At 46.2% G+C, this 20,398-nt stretch overlaps 1 protein-coding gene across 3 annotated transcripts in view; it reads right to left on the bottom strand.

Annotated features, from left to right (window-relative positions):
• Window positions 1–20,398, bottom strand: part of LOC141050805 (nuclear factor 7, brain-like) — a 41,043-nt gene that overhangs the window by 10,031 nt on the left and 10,614 nt on the right. For all 3 annotated transcript variants that reach the window (XM_073547470.1, XM_073547469.1, XM_073547468.1), the window contains exons 2-8: window positions 10,029–10,103; window positions 9,109–9,266; window positions 6,877–7,329; window positions 2,214–2,309; window positions 1,899–2,132; window positions 1,783–1,805; window positions 1,572–1,702 (exon numbers count right to left, since the gene is read on the bottom strand). In XM_073547470.1, the coding sequence (XP_073403571.1) occupies window positions 1,572–1,702; window positions 1,783–1,805; window positions 1,899–2,132; window positions 2,214–2,309; window positions 6,877–7,329; window positions 9,109–9,266; window positions 10,029–10,103 (1,170 nt within the window). The remainder of the gene's footprint in view (window positions 1–1,571; window positions 1,703–1,782; window positions 1,806–1,898; window positions 2,133–2,213; window positions 2,310–6,876; window positions 7,330–9,108; window positions 9,267–10,028; window positions 10,104–20,398) is intronic.

Below are 20,398 nucleotides of genomic sequence, written 5' to 3' on the forward strand. Positions count from 1 at the left end.
GGCGTGGAGCGCATATTCATTACCTTAATGAGTGGTGCCAAGTGATTGCTCAGCACAGGAAGAGCTGCAGGCGCCGGCGGCCGGAATGAGATGCTGGAGGGCGAGTAGAATGTTTTCTGGAAGCCGGCGGCTGCAGCTGTCACTGTGCGCGCTATAAGAGAAATTAATATTCATTTCACTTTAGCAGCGGCACAGACTTTAGCCTCAGCCGCAGCTCCCCCTCCCACACCGGCTTTCTGTACAATGACTCGTGTATAAGCTGGGGGGGGAGGTTTCTGCACAAAAAAAAAACGTGTTGAAAAGCTCGGCTTATAGACGAGTATATACGGTACTTTATCTTTATGGTGCTGGGCAGGGAATAGAGGTGGCATGACAGAAGCTCGTCAGCCTCATTTGCAATTAATACACTGATTTCTCAGTAATGGAGGAACTGACTGACCATGCAAAGGGATTGCCGGACTTGTCTTTGAAAGATCTACATGCCCAAATAAATAAGCTATGGAGATGAAACTGTAAATGATGGGGCACAAAACTGAATATTTGCCCCGGTGATTTGCCTGTGTCTATCCTTATATGTAAAAATGATTTGGATAAATAAATTAGACGTGTAAGATCCTTTAAAATAAATATTATAAAAGTTAAAAAAAAAAAAAAAAAAAAAAGCGGGAGCAGTTTTGTGACATTTTCCTAGACAAGTAAATGAATCAAAAGATGTCACTTTTGTCTTGTTACCAAATTAAATGAAATGTGTCATCAAAAAAAGAAATGAGCTACTGATTAAATAAGGTTTTTGTGATATATATTTTTTATCAATTTATTTTTCCATATCACAATCTCTATTAAGAAGAAAATTAACAAATTTTGCCACTTTCACCCCGACCACAGGGGTCACTTTAGAAAAAAATCACATGAACATTAGCAGCAGCGATCAGACTCTGACACTAACTTGTCGTGAAGCATCTAATGAGCGTGTGAACTGTGTCGGTAATTGTTGTGATTGGTGGAACCTTTGTTATCAGCTGTGTTACCAGTCATTGCAATCCTGTCTCTTCCGATAATGAGCCTGCTGTACACTTCATGAAAAGACAGAAAATGGGAGTCGAATAAAGATCTCCGATGGCCAGTGTGAAAAACTTCAAAAATAATACCGTGTTATTTTTTTCAATAAAGTTATAAGAAAAAAAAAATAAAAAAAGGATTGGCAAAAATGTTTAAAAATACTTGTGAATGCAAAAACCTGATTTAAACAATAGGACATTTTTTTATGACAAATTCCCTTTAAGGCCTGGACCTACCTCAATAAAAGATAATTAGAGCTGACATTTTGCTGTGGACACTTAGGCATCTGGAAGGGTTCATGTTATAGCAGATTGGTGTCTATCCCAAGCATCGTGTCTATTGATCGCCCTCGTCCTGAAGGTCATACGAGGGCTGATAGCATTACGGACATTGAGAGGTAGCGATAATACAGAGGAGAAATAAAATGAGAGTCGGTCTGTGGGTACACCGGGGGGAGGCTGTGCCGCCATTATCCTTTAGGGAAAGCACTGGTGACCGGAGTCGGCACTTACATGGCATTATGGAGGATTTCATCAGCTTCCATGCGGAGTACTGGATGGGCCCCTTGAACGTCCCATGACACAGATCCTTGGAGAGAAGCGTGTTCCCAGCCACCATCACATCCTTCTGCTGCTCCTGGCACCTGGACATTGAGGTGTACAGATCAGCACGATACGGAGCAGAAAACACACATCAGTCACGGAAAATGTGCCGCACACTTACTTCTCAATGAACGTTTTTATGCCCTGCAGAAAGAAATTAGATTAGGAAGGATTAGGAAATCAGAAGCGAGAGCCAAACAGTCGGTGCCATGAACTTCACGGAACAGCGTCACTTACCGTGAGGAATGAGATGGAGTCTGTGTCGTCCGCCCGCTCGCTGGCCATGGTGATGGTCTGCTTAATGTTGTCTTGGTTCTCCTGCATCTTCATCATGTTGGCCTCCATCTCCTTCAGGAGGTTGTCGCCTTGTTCCTTCAGGTTTTCGAGAAGTTTCTCCTCTTGCTCCTTTAAGAACGTGCGCAGCTTCTCGAACTCTGACACAATGTGGAGCCGGGACTCGGAGACATTGCTCTGAGGTGGAAGGGTTGATGAGAATCACTCAGGACATTGGTGGCAGATGCGTACATTCAGCTTCTCTCGGCTGTCGCTCACCTTGTGCTGCTCCACCTTCTCCTTCTGCTGGTCGGTCAGCTGCTCCGTCACCTTCTGTGCTTCTTCTAATGGGGCCACGATGGCCGACAGCTCTGCCTGGAGAGGAAGATTACATGGAAAGGTCATTATATTAGGATATAAAACTTCCTGTAATGTTGGGCAGTTTATACAGCAGAACTGCGCTCAGTTTAGGAGCGGTCTCCCATTGGCCACAAAGTTACTCCAATTATTGGGTGGTGTGCGCTTAGACTACATTGTCCTAAAATGTGCCTCAGAGGTTAAAAGTACGGTGCTTGGTCCGGGGATTTAACTCTGAGCCACTGTGAATCTACAGCTTTTAGACCAGCTCAGATCCTGGCTGTCAGACACAGTCGCAGACCCTGGAGAGAAGTCAGAAGCAGTTTATCACCGCTTCTGTCTTCTATGACACTGAATACACAGCGCTCAGTGAGGACCTGGCGATCACGTGATCGCTGGATGTCTGCGCGCTATAGCAGGGCTGCTGGGTCCTAGCAGACACATCTCAGCTCTGCCACTGACTGGGACACAGCAGGGGTCTGTCGTCCCTTGTAACTGAGGCCGCTATGAATGTCCCAGTTACTAAGCAAAAAAATAAACAATGCTGAAAAAAAAAAAAAAAAAAGAAAAGACCCACACCGGCATCTTTTTTGGACACTGTATGATTTCTCTTGGAGGACAAATTGTGTAAAAATAAAAATACACATGCAAATGTATAAAATATCTCAAGAAAAAATATGTAAATGTATAACAGAAAAAAAAAACAAGGAAAAGAGTAAAAAAAAAGTATGAGACAAAAAATGAAAAAAAATGTCTTCATCTAATATATAAAGCTCAAGTGTGTGTGTGTGTGTGTGTGTGTGTGTGTGTGTGTGTGTGTGTGTGTGTGTGTGTGTGTGTGTGTGTGTGTGTGTGTGTCCGGGATAGGCATCTGCCCCGTCGCAGCTACAGCCACAAAATTTGGCACAGTCGCACGTCTGGGCCCCGAGAGCGTCCTAAACTATGTTGTGAGGCGAAATTTTAATCCCACACGTTCCAATTCACCAAACAATTTTGACCCTATCTACATAATGGGGAAAAAGTGTGTCTCAAGCCCCGCCCCTCATTATGATGTCATAATGGTTTCCATGGCGACGCTGATGTCATCATGGGTTGCAAGCCCCGCCGCTCATTATGATGTCATAATGGTTGACTATGGGATGGATGTGTGATGGGTATATGGGCACGGGACTATGGGATGGCGGATATGTATGACGGGTATATGGGCACGGGACTATGGGATGGAGGATATGTATGATGGGTATATGGGCACGGGACTATGGGATGGAGGATGTGTGATGGGTATATGGGCATGGGACTATGGGATGGCGGATATGTATGACGGGTATATGGGCACGGGACTATGGGATGGAGGATATGTATGACGGGTATATGGGCACGGGACTATGGGATGGAGGATGTGTAATGGGTATATGGGCATGGGACTATGGGATGGCGGATATGTGATGGGTATATGGGCAAGGGACTATGGGATGGCGGATATGTATGACGGGTATAAGGGTACGGGACTATGGGATGGAAGATATGTATGATGAGTATATGGGCATGGGACTATGAGATGAAGGATGTGTGATGGGTATACGGGCACTCGACTGTGGGATGGCGAATATGTATGATGGGTATATGGGCATGGGACTATGGGATGGAGGATGTGTGATGGGTATATGGGCACTGGACTATGGGATGGAGGATATGTATGATGGGTATATGGGCACGGGACTATGGGATGGAGGATATGTATGATGGGTATATGGGCACGGGACTATGGGACGGAGGATGTGTGATGGGTATATGGGCACTGGACTATGGGATGGAGGATATGTGGGATAGAGGATATGGGCACTGGACTAAGGGATGGAGGATATGTATGATGGGTATATGGGCACGGGACTATGGGATGGAGGATATGTGATGGGTATATGGGCACTGGACTATGGGATGGATGATATGTATGACGGGTATATGGGTACGGGACTATGGGATGGCGGATATGTATGACGGGTATATCGGTACGGGACTATGGGATGGTGGATATGTATGATGGGTATATGGGCACGGGACTATGGGATGGAAGATATGTATGATGGGTATATGGGCACGGGCCTATGGGATGGAGGATATGTGATGGGTATATGGGCACTCGACTATGGGATGGCGAATATGTATGATGGGTATATGGGCATGGGACTATGGGATGGAGGATGTGTGATGGGTATATGGGCACTCGACTATGGGATGGCGAATATGTATGATGAGTATATGGGCATGGGACTATGGGATGGAGGATGTGTGATGGGTATATGGGCATGGGACTATGGGATGGAGGATGTGTGATGGGTATATGGGCACGGGACTATGGGATGGAGGATATGTATGACGGGTATATGGGTACGGGACTATGGGATGGAGGATATGTATGATGGGTATATGGGCAAGGGACTATGGGATGGAAGATATGTATGATGGGTATATGGGCACTCGACTATGGGATGGCGAATATGTATGATGGGTATATGGGCACTCGACTATGGGATGGCGAATATGTATGATGGGTATATGGGCATGGGACCATGGGATGGAGGATGTGTGATGGGTATATGGGCACTGGACTATGGGATGGTGGATATGTATGATGGGTATATGGGCACGGGACTATGGGATGGTGGATATGTATGATGGGTATATGGGCACGGGACTATGGGATGGAAGATATGTATGATGGGTATATGAGCATGGGACTATGAGATGAAGGATGTGTGATGGGTATATGGGCACTCGACTATGGGATGGCGAATATGTATGATGGGTATATGGGCACTGGACTATGGGATGGAGGATATGTGTGATGGGTATATGGGCACGGGCCTATGGGATGGTGGATATGTATGATGGGTATATGGGCACTCGACTATGGGATGGCGAATATGTATGATGGGTATATGGGCACTCGACTATGGGATGGAGGATATGTATGACGGGTATATGGGCACTGGACTATGGGATGGCGGATATGTATGACGGATATATGGGTACGGGACTATGGGATGGTGGATATGTATGATGGGTATATGGGCACGGGACTATGGGATGGAAGATATGTATGATGGGTGTATGGGCATGGGACTATGAGATGAAGGATGTGTGATGGGTATATGGGCACTCGACTATGGGATGAAGGATGTGTGATGGGTATATGGGCACTCGACTATGGGATGGCGAATATGTATGATGGGTATATGGGCACTGGACTATGGGATGGAGGATATGTGTGATGGGTATATGGGCACTGGCCTATGGGATGGTGGATATGTATGATGGGTATATGGGCACTGGACTATGGGATGGAGGATATGTGTGATGGGTATATGGGCACTCGACTATGGGATGGCGAATATGTATGATGGGTATATGGGCACTCGACTATGGGATGGCGAATATGTATGATGGGTATATGGGCATGGGACCATGGGATGGTGGATATGTATGATGGGTATATGGGCACGGGACTATGGGATGGAGGATAATTATAATTTTCTATAACTAACCACAGTTAGTTACTATGCCCGGGCAGCGCCGGGCTCTTCAGCTAGTATAAAATAAATTTATTATAGTTGAAAAAATGCCGTCTAATGTTAATAATATTGCATAAATGTTCTTCTGTTATGTTATTGGACATTATATGTATAATTTGTATTACACTCAATAAAGACGGTAAATATATATATATATATATATATATATATATATATATATATATATATATATATATATATGACGCATTCAGCATCGGCACAACAAACTTGAGACGTCATTCAACAGGTTATTTGGCGTAAAACGTGAAAAAAAATAAAAGCTTTTTTCTATATTTGTGTGCAAGAAAAAAAAAAAATCACGCGGTAAATTATATAAATCCCCAAAACAGAGGTAAAAAATTAAATTAAAAATTGTACAATTTGTCTGATTGAACACAACCCCCTCCCCCCAAAAGGTATGGAAAAGGCTATACACTGGTGTGAATGCAGTGTGTAAGCGCACGTTCACACCGGCTACAGAGACAGAAATATAATGATTAAATACCTGCAGTAAATAAAGAGCATAGTGCAAGAAAATAATATACGGCACTTGGCTATCATGTTTTTTAATTTAAAAAAAAAAAAAAAAAGCGACGTCCATCCCGCCACTCCATGGTGACCGTAATTAGGAAAGTCCTAACTCTAATATTAAAAACTTTACCGTCTGAGGGGCTGAAGCACTGAGCCCAACTAGTGGACACACAGTCATGGGAGACCACATCAATGTAATGCCCAGCTCAAAGTGTCCACTCAAAAGGGGAAAGAGAAACAAAAACCAGCCGGCCCTGAGCTTATGACTGGTCTGAGTTTACACCAAGCATTAGCTGAACGTTTGTCCTGGGGCCACGATTCTGGCACTTTGTGTTAGGCCATGCCTATTTTGCGTGAGATAATTTCCTCACAGGCAAAGCACAGAAAAGGCTTCTTCTAATGAAGGTGACGGAATGGTGGCGATTAGGTAAATCTACCATCTGCAGCCCATAAGATCTGAGGAGGGCTTCCTCACCACTTACCCGGTACACCCCGACAGCATCCAGGATGGGCAGGAAGTTGTGACTGGCGTGTTTGAGCGAGTCGCGGCAGATGACGCAGCTCAGTGTGCCGTCGTCCTTACAGTACAGCTTCAGCCGCTCGTCGTGCTCAGGGCAGTTCTCTGCCAGTTTCGGCTTTGCAGGGGTCAGGGTGGTGGAGCTGCTACCCACTGTCTTCTTCACCAGGTTGGCCAGGGCTCGGTTGGTGGTGTACCTCTTGTCAGTAATGACTTCCTTACAGTCTGGGCAGGTGAAGGAGTCCTGCCCGTCCCAGGCCTTGTCAATGCAGTTCCTGCAGAAGTTATGGCCACACTCCACCATGACGGGATCCTTAAAGAGCTCGCTGCACAGGAGGCAGGTCAGTTCTTCAGCAAAGTCCCCGGACGCCATCTCCGAATTGATTGAGGAATCATTTTCAGTGTCGACTTTTACTTTCTAAGGAAACAAAAGAGAATAATTGGGATAAGGGAGGAGTAGATGGGATCCATCAGACGATATGGAACATTGACCTTTCTCATACATCCAGTAAATGGCTGCTCAGTCGTATGTAATATCCAGGCGATCCAAGGAATCAGGGCTGTGGAGAGAGTAAGCCAGACCTCCGACTCCACAGCCCCAGTCACTACTCGGCATGGACAAAGTACAGCAGAATCATCTCCACCAAAAGATCAGAAGCAGAACAGACATTTATAGGACATTTCAGAACTTTCCCAAATTGCTATGGAAACATTTCCCGCACACCCTGCATTCTACTACTGCACCCAATGGATTAGAAATGATAGGAGTCGGTTCATTTTATGCCGACTCCACAGCCCTGTAGGGAAGACCCCCAGGACAGCACGTCGTTACCCAAGGGCCAAAAGAAAGGCTTTCCTGGGATTATAAAGAGTTTTATGTGAGCTGGGCAGGGTACAAAGTGATCCCGAAGACAAAATGGAAAAGCTTCTATCTGGAGTTTTCAGACTTGTTGTATGTACAGTGGGGGAAATAAGTATTTGATCTCTTGCTGATTTTCTAAGTTTCTTATGGAGGGAGATGAAGCTCCGAGTTTCCAAGCGACAGCGTCAAAATCTTAATGATTTAGAGATGACCTGCAAAGAGGAGAGGAGCAAAATCCCTCCTGACATGTGCACAATCCTCAACAACTACAAAAAGCGTCTGACTGTTGGGCTTGCCAACAAGGGTTTTACCACCAAGTATTAAGTCTTGTTTGCCAGAGGGATCAAATACTTATTTCTCACTGCAAAGCGCAGATAAATTTATAGAATTTATACAATGTGATTTTCTGGATTTTATTTTTGATATTCTAGCTCTCAATGTTAAAATTAACCTACCCTTTAAAATGATAGACTGTTCATGTCTTTGTCAGTGGGCAAACTCACAAAATCAGCAAGGGTTCAATGAATTATTTCCCCCACTGTATGTGGTGGCATCAGGTGATCACAACACCGAGCAAAGGGTGTGGCCCCCGTGGGGAGAGGCCTATTAATTCACATACATGTTAGTCTATGGGATGTTCACACATCAGAGACAGTTTTTTAGACCGTGTCCGCAAATAAAAAAAAAAAGAGAAAGAAAAACATGTCTAAAAAATAAAAAATCTACAGTCTGTGCTGTGACTGCATGGGGTGGTACAAGGGCGAATTCATCCTTACTGACAGGCTGCCGTACAGAAAGGACGCGACGTCCACCGCCGTGTGCCGATCCGTACAGGAAGGACGAGACGTCCACCGCCCTGTGCCGATCCGTACAGGAAGGACGAGACGTCCACCGCCCTGTGCCGATCCGTACAGGAAGGACGAGACGTCCACCGCCCTGTGCCGATCCGTACAAGAAGGACGAGACGTCCACCGCCCTGGGCGATCCGTAGAGGAAGGACGAGACGTCCACCACCCTGTGCGATCCGTACAGGAAGGACGAGACGTCCACCGCCCAGTGCGATCCATACAGGAAGGACGAGATGTCCACCGCCCTGTGCCGATCCGTACAGGAAGGGACAGCGTCTCCCATAGGCAAACACCTCAAGAGACTCCTGACACAAGAGCGTCCTGAAGAGCTTGGCTCCGCATTAAGGATGACGATGTGATGTGCCGACAGACGCGACCTCAGATCTCAGAGAAATCCGTCGCATACAAGATCTGAGCTCCAATGGACCAATGTTTGGAGAAGGTGGAGAGTTGTCGGGGCAGACGGGAGGACACACCACCACCTTACCTTTGCGTCAGGTATGCTGTCATCGTTTTTCCGTTTCAGGGAGGGTTTTCCGTCTTCGATCACTTCTGGCTCCGCGCTGTTAGCCGCCTGCCCCTCTTTCACTGGTTTGGGAATCACTAGTCGGGTTTTTTCCACCCATTCGTTTTGGCGACGGTTCACTGTGGAAACAAGCGAGGTCAGGTGAGCAGGTGGAGGAACGTCCTCTGCTCGATACTTACATGTGAGAGCTAATGGCCGCCAGCCATCTCTCCCGGATCCCCCATACGCATGGATGTGTGGTTCATTCAAGTGCCTTCTATGGGGAGAGATGGAAAAACCGTAGTCACTCCTGGAACAGCCGCTGATCTCGTAAAGAAACTAAGGGCCGGGAACTGACTAAGCCACTTCTCCCCCTGATGTCGGTGGAATTTACTGCAGCTCCTCACACCGTGTAGTGGCCGCGCTCGGTACTGCAGCTCCTCACACCGTGTAGTGGCCGCGCTCGATACTGCAGCTCCTCACACCGTGTGTCGTGGCCGCGCTCTTGGTACTGCAGCTCCTCACACCGTGTGTCGTGGCCGCGCTCTCGGGACTGCAGCTCCTCACACCGTGTGTCGTGGCCACGCTCTCGTTACTGCAGCTCCTCACACCGTGTGTCGTGGCCGCGCTCTCGGTACTGCAGCTTCTCACACCGTGTAGTGGCCGCGCTCGGTACTACACCTCCTCACACCGTGTAGTGGCCGTGCTCGGTACTGAAGCTCCTCACACCGTGTAATGGCCGCACTTGGTACTGCAGCTCCTCACACCGTGTAGTGGCCGTGCTCGTTACTGCAGCTCCTCACACCGTGTAGTGGCCACGCTCGGTACTGCAGCTCCTCACACCGTGTAGTGGCCGCGCTCGGTACTGCAGCTCCTCACACCGTGTAGTGACCATCACTTACAGCCGACGTAGTGGACGAAGAACTCCTCGCGGCCCGCCTGCTTATTCATCCGGGTCTTCACCACCTCCGCGTCATCTGGAGAAAAAAAAGGGAAGATATGAGTGCACAATGGATCCCCGATCTGCCCCGCAGCTTTATATGCTGCGTACCGGCGCCGGCCTGTGTGCTCTGTGCCACTGAAACATTACATGTGCAAAGCAGTGCCCACACCGGGGCGCCAGGGGAGCAGAGCGCAACACCGCGACATGTGCTGCTCACAGGTGTGTACTGCCCCCATGTGGAAAAACACCGACTGACAGGAAGGAGACAGAGGCCAACCACATTCTTACATGGCTGAGGTAAAGCGAAAGCTGGGTTCTGATCACTCACGGTAGGAGCCGTCCTGCATATACAGTGTATAGGGGGATACGCGGTATAGAGGGGTATATATCACTCACGGTAGGAGCCGTCCTGTATATGCAGTATATAGGGGGATACGCGGTATAGAGGGGGATATATCACTCACGGTAGGAGCCGTCCTGTATATACAGTATATAGGGGGATACACGGTATAGAGGGGATATTTCACTCACGGTAGGAGCCGTCCTGTATATACAGTATATAGGGGGATACGCGGTATACAGGGGGATATATAACTCAAGGTAGGAGCCGTCCTGTATATACAGTATATAGGGGGATACGCGGTATACAGGGGGATATATCACTCACGGTAGGAGCCGTCCTGTATATACAGTATATAGGGGTATATATCACTCACGGTAGGAGCCGTCCTGTATATACAGTATATAGGGGAATACACGGTATAGAGGGGTATATATCACTCACGGTAGGAGCCGTCCTGTATATACAGTATATAGGGGGATGCGCGGTATATAGGGGTATATATCACGGTAGGAGCCGTCCTGTATATACAGTATATAGGGGGATGCGCGGTATATAGGGGTATATATCACTCACGGTAGGAGCCGTCCTGTATATACAGTATATAGGGGGATACGCGGTACACAGGGGGATATATCACTCACGGTAGGAGCCGTCCTGTATATACAGTATATAGGGGGATATATCACTCACGGTAGGAGCAGTCCTGTATATACAGTATATAGGGGGATACGCGGTATAGAGGGGTATATATCACTCACGGTAGGAGCCGTCCTGTATATACAGTATATAGGGGGATACGCGGTATACAGGGGGATATATCACTCACGGTAGGAGCCATCCTGTATATACAGTATATAGGGGAATACGCGGTATACAGGGGGATATATCACTCACGGTAGGAGCCGTCCTGTATATACAGTATATAGGGGAATAAGCGGTACACAGGGGGATATATCACTCACGGTAGGAGCAGTCCTGTATATACAGTATATAGGGGGATACGCGGTATAGAGGGGGATATATCACTCACGGTAGGAGCCGTCCTGTATATACAGTATATAGGGGGATACGCGGTATACAGGGGGATATATCACTCACGGTAGGAGCCATCCTGTATATACAGTATATAGGGGAATACGCGGTACACAGGGGGATATATCACTCACGGTAGGAGCCGTCCTGTGTCTACAGTATATATAGGGGGATATGCGGTATACAGGGGGATATATCACTCACGGTAGGAGCCGTCCTGTATATACAGTATATAGGGGGATACGCGGTATACAGGGGGATAAATCACTCACGGTAGGAGCCGTCCTGTATATACAGTATATAGGGGGATACGCGGTATACAGGGGTATATATCACTCACGGTAGGAGCCGTCCTGTATATACAGTATATAGGGGGATACGCGGTATAGAGGGGGATATATCACTCACGGTAGGAGCCGTCCTGTATATACAGTATATAGGAGGATACGCGGTATACAGGGGGATATATCACTCACGGTAGGAGCCGTCCTGTATATACAGTATATAGGAGGATACGCGGTATACAGGGGGATATATCACTCACGGTAGGAGCCGTCCTGTATATACAGTATATAGGGGGATACGCGGTATAGAGGGGGATATATCACTCACGGTAGGAGCCGTCCTGTATATACAGTATATAGGGGGATACGCGGTATAGAGGGGGATATATCGCTCACGGTAGGAGCCGTCCTGTATATACAGTATATAGGGGGATACGCGGTATACAGGGGGATATATCACTCACGGTAGGAGCCGTCCTGTATATACAGTATATAGGGGGATACACGGTATACAGGGGGATATATCACGGTAGGAGCCATCCTGTATATACAGTATATAGGGGGATACGCGGTATACAGGGGGATATATCACTCACGGTAGGAGCCGTCCTGTATATACAGTATATAGGGGGATACGCGGTATACAGGGGTATATATCACTCACGGTAGGACCCGTCCTGTATATACAGTATATAGGGGGATACGCGGTATAGAGGGGGATATATCACTCACGGTAGGAGCCGTCCTGTATGTACAGTATACAGGGGGATACGCGGTATAGAGGGGGATATATCACTCACGGTAGGAGCCGTCCTGTATATACAGTATATAGGGGGATACGCGGTATAGAGGGGATATATCACTCACGGTAGGAGCCGTCCTGTATATAGGGGGATACGCGGTATAGAGGGGGATATATCACTCACGGTAGGAGCCGTCCTGTATATACAGTATATAGGGGGATACGCGGTATAGAGGGGGATATATCACTCACGGTAGGAGCCGTCCTGTATATACAGTATATAGGGGGATACGCGGTATAGAGGGGATATATCACTCACTGTAGGAGCCGTCCTGTATATAGGGGGATACGCGGTATAGAGGGGGATATATCACTCACGGTAGGAGCCGTCCTGTATATACAGTATATAGGGGGAAACACGGTATACAGGGGGATATATCACTCACGGTAGGAGCCGTCCTGTATATACAGTATATAGGGGGATACGCGGTATAGAGGGGGATATATCACTCACGGTAGGAGCCGTCCTGTATATACAGTATATAGGGGGATATATCACTCACGGTAGGAGCCGTCCTGTATATACTACTGTATATACAGGACGGCTCCTACCGTGAGTGATATAGGGGATACGCAGTATAGAGGGGAATATATCACTCACGGAAGGAGCCGTCCTGTATATACAGTATATAGGGGGATACACGGTATACAGGGGGATATATCACTCACGGTAGGAGCCGTCCTGTATATACAGTATATAGGGGGATACGCGGTATAGAGGGGGATATATCACTCACGGTAGGAGCCATCCTGTATATACAGTATATAGGGGGATATATCACTCACGGTAGGAGCCGTCCTGTATATACAGTATATAGTGGGATACGCGGTATACAGGGGGATATATCACTCACGGTAGGAGCCGTCCTGTATATACAGTATATAGGGGGATACGCGGTATAGAGGGGGATATATCACTCACGGTAGGAGCCATCCTGTATATACAGTATATAGGGGGATATATCACTCACGGTAGGAGCCGTCCTGTATATACAGTATATAGGGGGATACGCGGTATAGAGGGGGATATATCACTCACGGTAGGAGCCATCCTGTATATACAGTATATAGGGGGATATATCACTCACGGTAGGAGCCATCCTGTATATAGGGGGATACGCGGTATACAGGGGGATATATCACTCACGGTAGGAGCCGTCCTGTATATACAGTATATAGGGGGATATATCACTCACGGTAGGAGCCATCCTGTATATAGGGGGATACACGGTATACAGGGGGATATATCACTCACGGTAGGAGCCGTCCTGTATATACAGTATATAGGGGGATACGCGGTATAGAGGGGGATATATCACTCACGGTAGGAGCCATCCTGTATATACAGTATATAGGGGGATATATCACTCACGGTAGGAGCCGTCCTGTATATACAGTATATAGGGGGATACACGGTATACAGGGGGATATATCACTCACGGTAGGAGCCGTCCTGTATATACAGTATATAGGGGGATACGCGGTATAGAGGGGGATATATCACTCACGGTAGGAGCCATCCTGTATATACAGTATATAGGGGGATATATCACTCACGGTAGGAGCCGTCCTGTATATACAGTATATAGGGGGATACGCGGTATAGAGGGGGATATATCACTCACGGTAGGAGCCATCCTGTATATACAGTATATAGGGGGATATATCACTCACGGTAGGAGCCATCCTGTATATAGGGGGATACGCGGTATACAGGGGGATATATCACTCACGGTAGGAGTCGTCCTGTATATACAGTATAGAGGGGGATACACGGTATAGAGGGGGATATATCACTCACGGTAGGAGCCGTCCTGTATATACAGTATATAGGGGGATACGCAGTATAGAGGGGGATATATCACTCACGGAAGGAGCCGTCCTGTATATACAGTATATAGGGGGATACACGGTATACAGGGGGATATATCACTCACGGTAGGAGCCGTCCTGTATATACAGTATATAGGGGGATACGCGGTATAGAGGGGGATATATCACTCACGGTAGGAGCCATCCTGTATATACAGTATATAGGGGGATATATCACTCACGGTAGGAGCCGTCCTGTATATACAGTATATAGGGGGATACACGGTATACAGGGGGATATATCACTCACGGTAGGAGCCGTCCTGTATATACAGTATATAGGGGGATACGCGGTATAGAGGGGGATATATCACTCACGGTAGGAGCCATCCTGTATATACAGTATATAGGGGGATATATCACTCACGGTAGGAGCCGTCCTGTATATACAGTATATAGGGGGATACGCGGTATAGAGGGGGATATATCACTCACGGTAGGAGCCGTCCTGTATATACAGTATATAGGGGGATACGCGGTATACAGGGGGATATATCACTCACGGTAGGAGCCATCCTGTATATAGGGGGATACGCGGTATACAGGGAGATATATCACTCACGGTAGGAGTCGTCCTGTATATACAGTATAGAGGGGGATACACGGTATAGAGGGGGATATATCACTCACGGTAGGAGCCGTCCTGTATATACAGTATATAGGGGGATACGCGGTATAGATGGGGATATATCACTCACGGTAGGAGCCGTCCTTTATATACAGTATATAGGGGGATACGCGGTATACAGGGGGATATATCACTCACGGTAGGAGCCGTCCTGTATATACAGTATATAGGGGGATACGCGGTATACAGGGGGATATATCACTCACGGTAGGAGCCGTCCTGTATATACAGTATATAGGGGGATACGCGGTATACAGGGGGATATATCACTCACGGTAGGAGCCGTCCTGTATATACAGTATATAGGGGGATACGCGGTATACAGGGGGATATATCACTCACGGTAGGAGCCGTCCTGTATATACAGTATATAGGGGGATACGCGGTATACAGGGGGATATATCACTCACGGTAGGAGCCGTCCTGTATATACAGTATATAGGGGGATACGCGGTATACAGGGGGATATATCACTCACGGTAGGAGCCGTCCTGTATATACAGTATATAGGGGGATACGCGGTATAGAGGGGGATATATCACTCACGGTAGGAGCCGTCCTGTATATACAGTATATAGAGGGATACGCGGTATACAGGGGGATATATCACTCACGGTAGGAGCCGTCCTGTATATACAGTATATAGGGGGATACGCGGTATAGAGGGGGATATATCACTCACGGTAGGAGCCGTCCTGTATATACAGTATATAGGGGGATACGCGGTATACAGGGGGATATATCACTCACGGTAGGAGCCGTCCTGTATATACAGTATATAGCGGGATACGCGGGATAGAGGGGGATATATCACTCACGGTAGGAGCCATCCTGTATATACAGTATATAGGGGGATAGGCGGTATACAGGGGGATATATCACTCAAGGTAGGAGCCGTCCTGTATATACAGTATATAGGAGGATACGCGGTATAGAGGGGGATATATCACTCACGGTAGGAGCCATCCTGTATATACAGTATATAGGGGGATAGGCGGTATACAGGGGGATATATCACTCACGGTAGGAGCCATCCTGTATATAGTATATAGGGGGATACGCGGTATACGGGGGTATATATCACTCACGGTAGGAGCCGTCCTGTATATACAGTATATAGGGGGATACGCGGTATACAGGGGGATATATCACTCACGGTAGGAGCCATCCTGTATATACAGTATATAGGGGGATACGCGGTATAGAGGGGATTTCTGGATCACGGAGTGAACTACTTATACGATGGACTACTTGCTAGAGATGGGGTGCACCTTACGAAGACTGGAAAGCATGTATTTGGAAGTCGCCTTGCTACACTTGTAAGGAGAGCTTTAAACTAGAACAACATGGGAAGGGAAGCAAAAGACCAGAAAAAGCCATACACCTGACAAATGCTATTGAGAACTCTGCTATTAGAAGTGGAAAGGAAGAACAAAGACGAAAGAATCTAATTAATAAAAATATTGGAGAAAGAGAAACCAATCACAAACTAAAATGTTTCTATACTAATGCACAAAGCATGGGCAACAAACAAGGAGAACTGGAACTACTAATACAGGAACAGAAATATGATGTAATTGGAATCACTGAAACTTGGTGGGACAACACACATGATTGGAATACAAGACTAGAAGGATACAACTTATTTGCAAGAAACAGACTTGATAAACGAGGAGGGGGTGTCGCATTGTATGTTCGAAACGCGTATATCTGCACAGAGATTGAAGCTTCAGAGACTGGGAGTTCTGTGGAAACTGTTTGGGTAAGAATACAAGGACAGAACAATGGAAAGGACACCATTGTAGGCATTTACTACAGGCCGCCTGTGCAAGCCGAAGATATAGATGAACTCTTTATGCATCAGATGGCCAAGTTCTCCAAAAAATATGACATAGTTGTCATGGGAGATTTCAACTATCCAGACATTTGTTGGGAAGCTCTCTCAGGCAAAACTAACAGGTCAAGGAAATTCTTATCCTCTCTTGCTGACAACTTTATCTTCCAAAAGGTAAGGGAGAAAACAAGGGGAACTGCTACCTTGGATCTAATCCTTATAAACAGGGAGGAAATGGTTGAGGAGGTAAAAGTGGCTGGGACCCTAGGAGGTAGCGACCATGCTATTTTAGAATTTTGGATTACTAGAGGTGGAAGACCTGTGAAGACTCAGACGTCAAGGTTAGATTTCAGAAAGGCAGATTTTAAGGGATTCAGAAAGAGAATTGGAGGGATCCAATGGCTGGATATCCTTAAAGACAAAAATGTCCAGGAAGGATGGGAAATCTTGAAAAATGAAATTCTCAAAGCACAGTTGTTAACAATTCCGAAAAGAGGGAAGAATAGGAAGCATTTAAGGAAACCAGGATGGATGAACACAGAACTTAAGCACATGCTAAAAAGGAAGAAAAAAATGTTTATAAAATGGAAAGAGGGAGGCATATCTAAAGAAGAATATAATGCTGTCTGCAGTACCTGCAGGGCACAAATCAGATTAGCTAAAGCTGAAAATGAACTGAGGCTTGCAAGAGATGTCAAAAGCAATAATAAAGGATTTTGGGGATATGTCAAAAGTAAAAGAAAAGTCAAAGATGCTATAGGATTTTTACAGGATGAAAATGATGAAATGGTAAGACAGGATGTTGAGAAGGCTGAACTTTTAAATTCCTATTTTGCATCTGTTTTCTCTCAGAAAGGAAATGCAACATCAACTGTTATTCACTGTCCTATTAAGGGAATAGAAGAATCCAGGATATCTATAAACAGAAAGATAGTGAGGAAACACTTAGCTAACCTAAATGAATTCAAGTCTCCAGGTCCAGATGAATTACACCCCAGAGTACTGAAGGAGATAGCAGAAGAAATTTTTGAACCCCTCTCCATAATCTTTGAAAATTCTTGGAGAACAGGAGAAGTGCCAGAAGACTGGAGAAGAGCAAATGTTGTTCCTATCTTCAAAAAGGGGAAGAAGGTGGACCCAGGCAACTATAGGTCGGTGAGTCTGACTTCTATACCAGGAAAGATCTTTGAACAAATTATTAAACAACATGTATGTCAATACCTGGATAAGAATGAAGTGATTAAACAGAGTCAGCATAGGTTTCTAACTAATAAGTCATGTCAGACTAACTTAATTTCCTTCTATGATGGTATCACTGATTGGGTGGATCAAGGAAATGCTGTAGATATAGTATATCTTGACTTCAGCAAAGCATTTGACAAAGTCTCTCATACAATCCTTATTGAAAAAATGACTAAGTATGGAATGGACAAGGCAACTGTTAGGTGGATTCATAACTGGCTTAGTGATCGGACCCAAAGAGTGGTCGTAAATGGCTGCACATCCAGTTGGAAGAATGTCTCAAGTGGGGTACCACAGGGCTCTGTCCTGGGCCCTGTATTGTTCAACATCTTTATCAACGATTTAGATGAAGGAATTGAGGGTAAACTGATTAAATTTGCTGATGACACAAAGCTAGGAGGGATAGCTAATACTAGAGAAGAGAGAGAGAGGATTCAAAAAGATTTAAATAAACTGGAGAAGTGGGCAGCAACTAACAGAATGGTTTTTAACAGGGAGAAATGCAAAGTACTACATCTGGGCAATAAAAATGAAAAAAGCATATATAGAATGGGAGGAATAGGGCTAAGTGACAGCACATGTGAAAAAGACTTGGGTATACTAATAGATCACAGACTGAATATGAGTCAACAGTGTGATGCAGCAGCAAAAAAGGCAAATGCAATTCTAGGATGTATTAACAGAAGCATACAGTCTAGATCACGTGAAGTCATTATTTCCCTCTACTCCTCTTTGGTCAGACCTCATCTGGAATATTGTGTCCAGTTTTGGGCACCACATTTTAAAAAAGACATCAACAAACTGGCGCAAGTTCAGAAAAGAGCGACCAGAATGGTGACCGGTCTGCAAACCCTGTCTTATGAGGAAAGGTTGCAGGATTTGGGAATGTTTAGTTTGCAAAAGAGAAGACTGAGAGGAGACTTAATAGCTGTCTACAAATATCTAAAGGGCTGTCACATTGTAGAAGGATCAACTTTATTCTCATTTGCAAAAGGAAAGACGAGAAGCAATGGGATGAAACTGAATGGGAAGAGACACAGATTAGATATTAGAAAAAACTTTTTGACAGTTAGAGTGATCAATGAGTGGAACAGGCTGCCACGAGAAGTGTTGAGTTCTCCTTCAATGGAAGTCTTCAAACAGAGGCTGGACAGACATCTGACTGGGATGATTTAGCGAATCCTGCTTTGAGCAGGGGGTTGGACCAGATGGCCCAGGAGGTCCCTTCCAACTCTACGATTCTATGATTCTATGATATCACTCACGGTAGGAGCCGTCCTGTAAATACAGTATATAGGGGGATACGCGGTATACGGGGGTATATATCACTCACGGTAGGAGCAGTCCTGTATATACAGTATATAGGGGGATACGCGGTACACAGGGGGATATATCACTCACGGTAGGAGCCGTCCTGTATATACAGTATATAGGGGGATACGCGGTATAGAGGGGGATATATCACTCACGGTAGGAGCCGTCCTGTATATACAGTATATAGGGGGATGCGCGGTATACAGGGGGATATATCACTCACGGTAGGAGCCGTCCTGTATATACAGTATATAGGGGGGATACGCTGTATACAGGGGGATATATCACTCACGGTAGGAGCCGTCCTGTATATACAGTATATAGGGGGGATACGCTGTATACAGGGGGATATATCACTCACGGTAGGAGTCGTCCTGTATATACAGTATATAGGGGGATACGCGGTATAGAGGGGGATATATCACTCACGGTAGGAGCCGTCCTGTATATACAGTATATAGGGGGATACGCGGTATACAGGGGGATATATCACTCACGGTAGGAGCCGTCCTGTATATACAGTATATAGGGGGATACGCGGTATACAGGGGTATATATCACTCACGGTAGGAGACGTCCTGTATATACAGTATATAGGGGGATACGCGGTATAGAGGGGGATATATCACTCACGGTAGGAGCCGTTCTGTATATACAGTATATAGGGGGATATGCGGTATACAGGGGGATATATCACTCACGGTAGGAGCCGTCCTGTATATACAGTATATAGGGGGATACGCGGTATACAGGGGGATATATCACTCACGGTAGGAGCCGTCCTGTATATACAGTATATAGGGGGATACGCGGTATACAGGGGTATATATCACTCACGGTAGGAGCCGTCCTGTATATACAGTATATAGGGGGATACGCGGTATAGAGGGGGATATATCACTCACGGTAGGAGCCGTCCTGTATAAACAGTATATAGGGGGATACGCGGTATAGAGGGGGATATATCACTCACGGTAG

The sequence above is a fragment of the Dendrobates tinctorius genome, unplaced genomic scaffold (genome assembly GCF_039654945.1).
Source record: "Dendrobates tinctorius isolate UK_male_01 unplaced genomic scaffold, ASM3965494v1 ptg000152l, whole genome shotgun sequence".
In the NCBI taxonomy this organism is placed as follows: domain Eukaryota; kingdom Metazoa; phylum Chordata; class Amphibia; order Anura; family Dendrobatidae; genus Dendrobates; species Dendrobates tinctorius.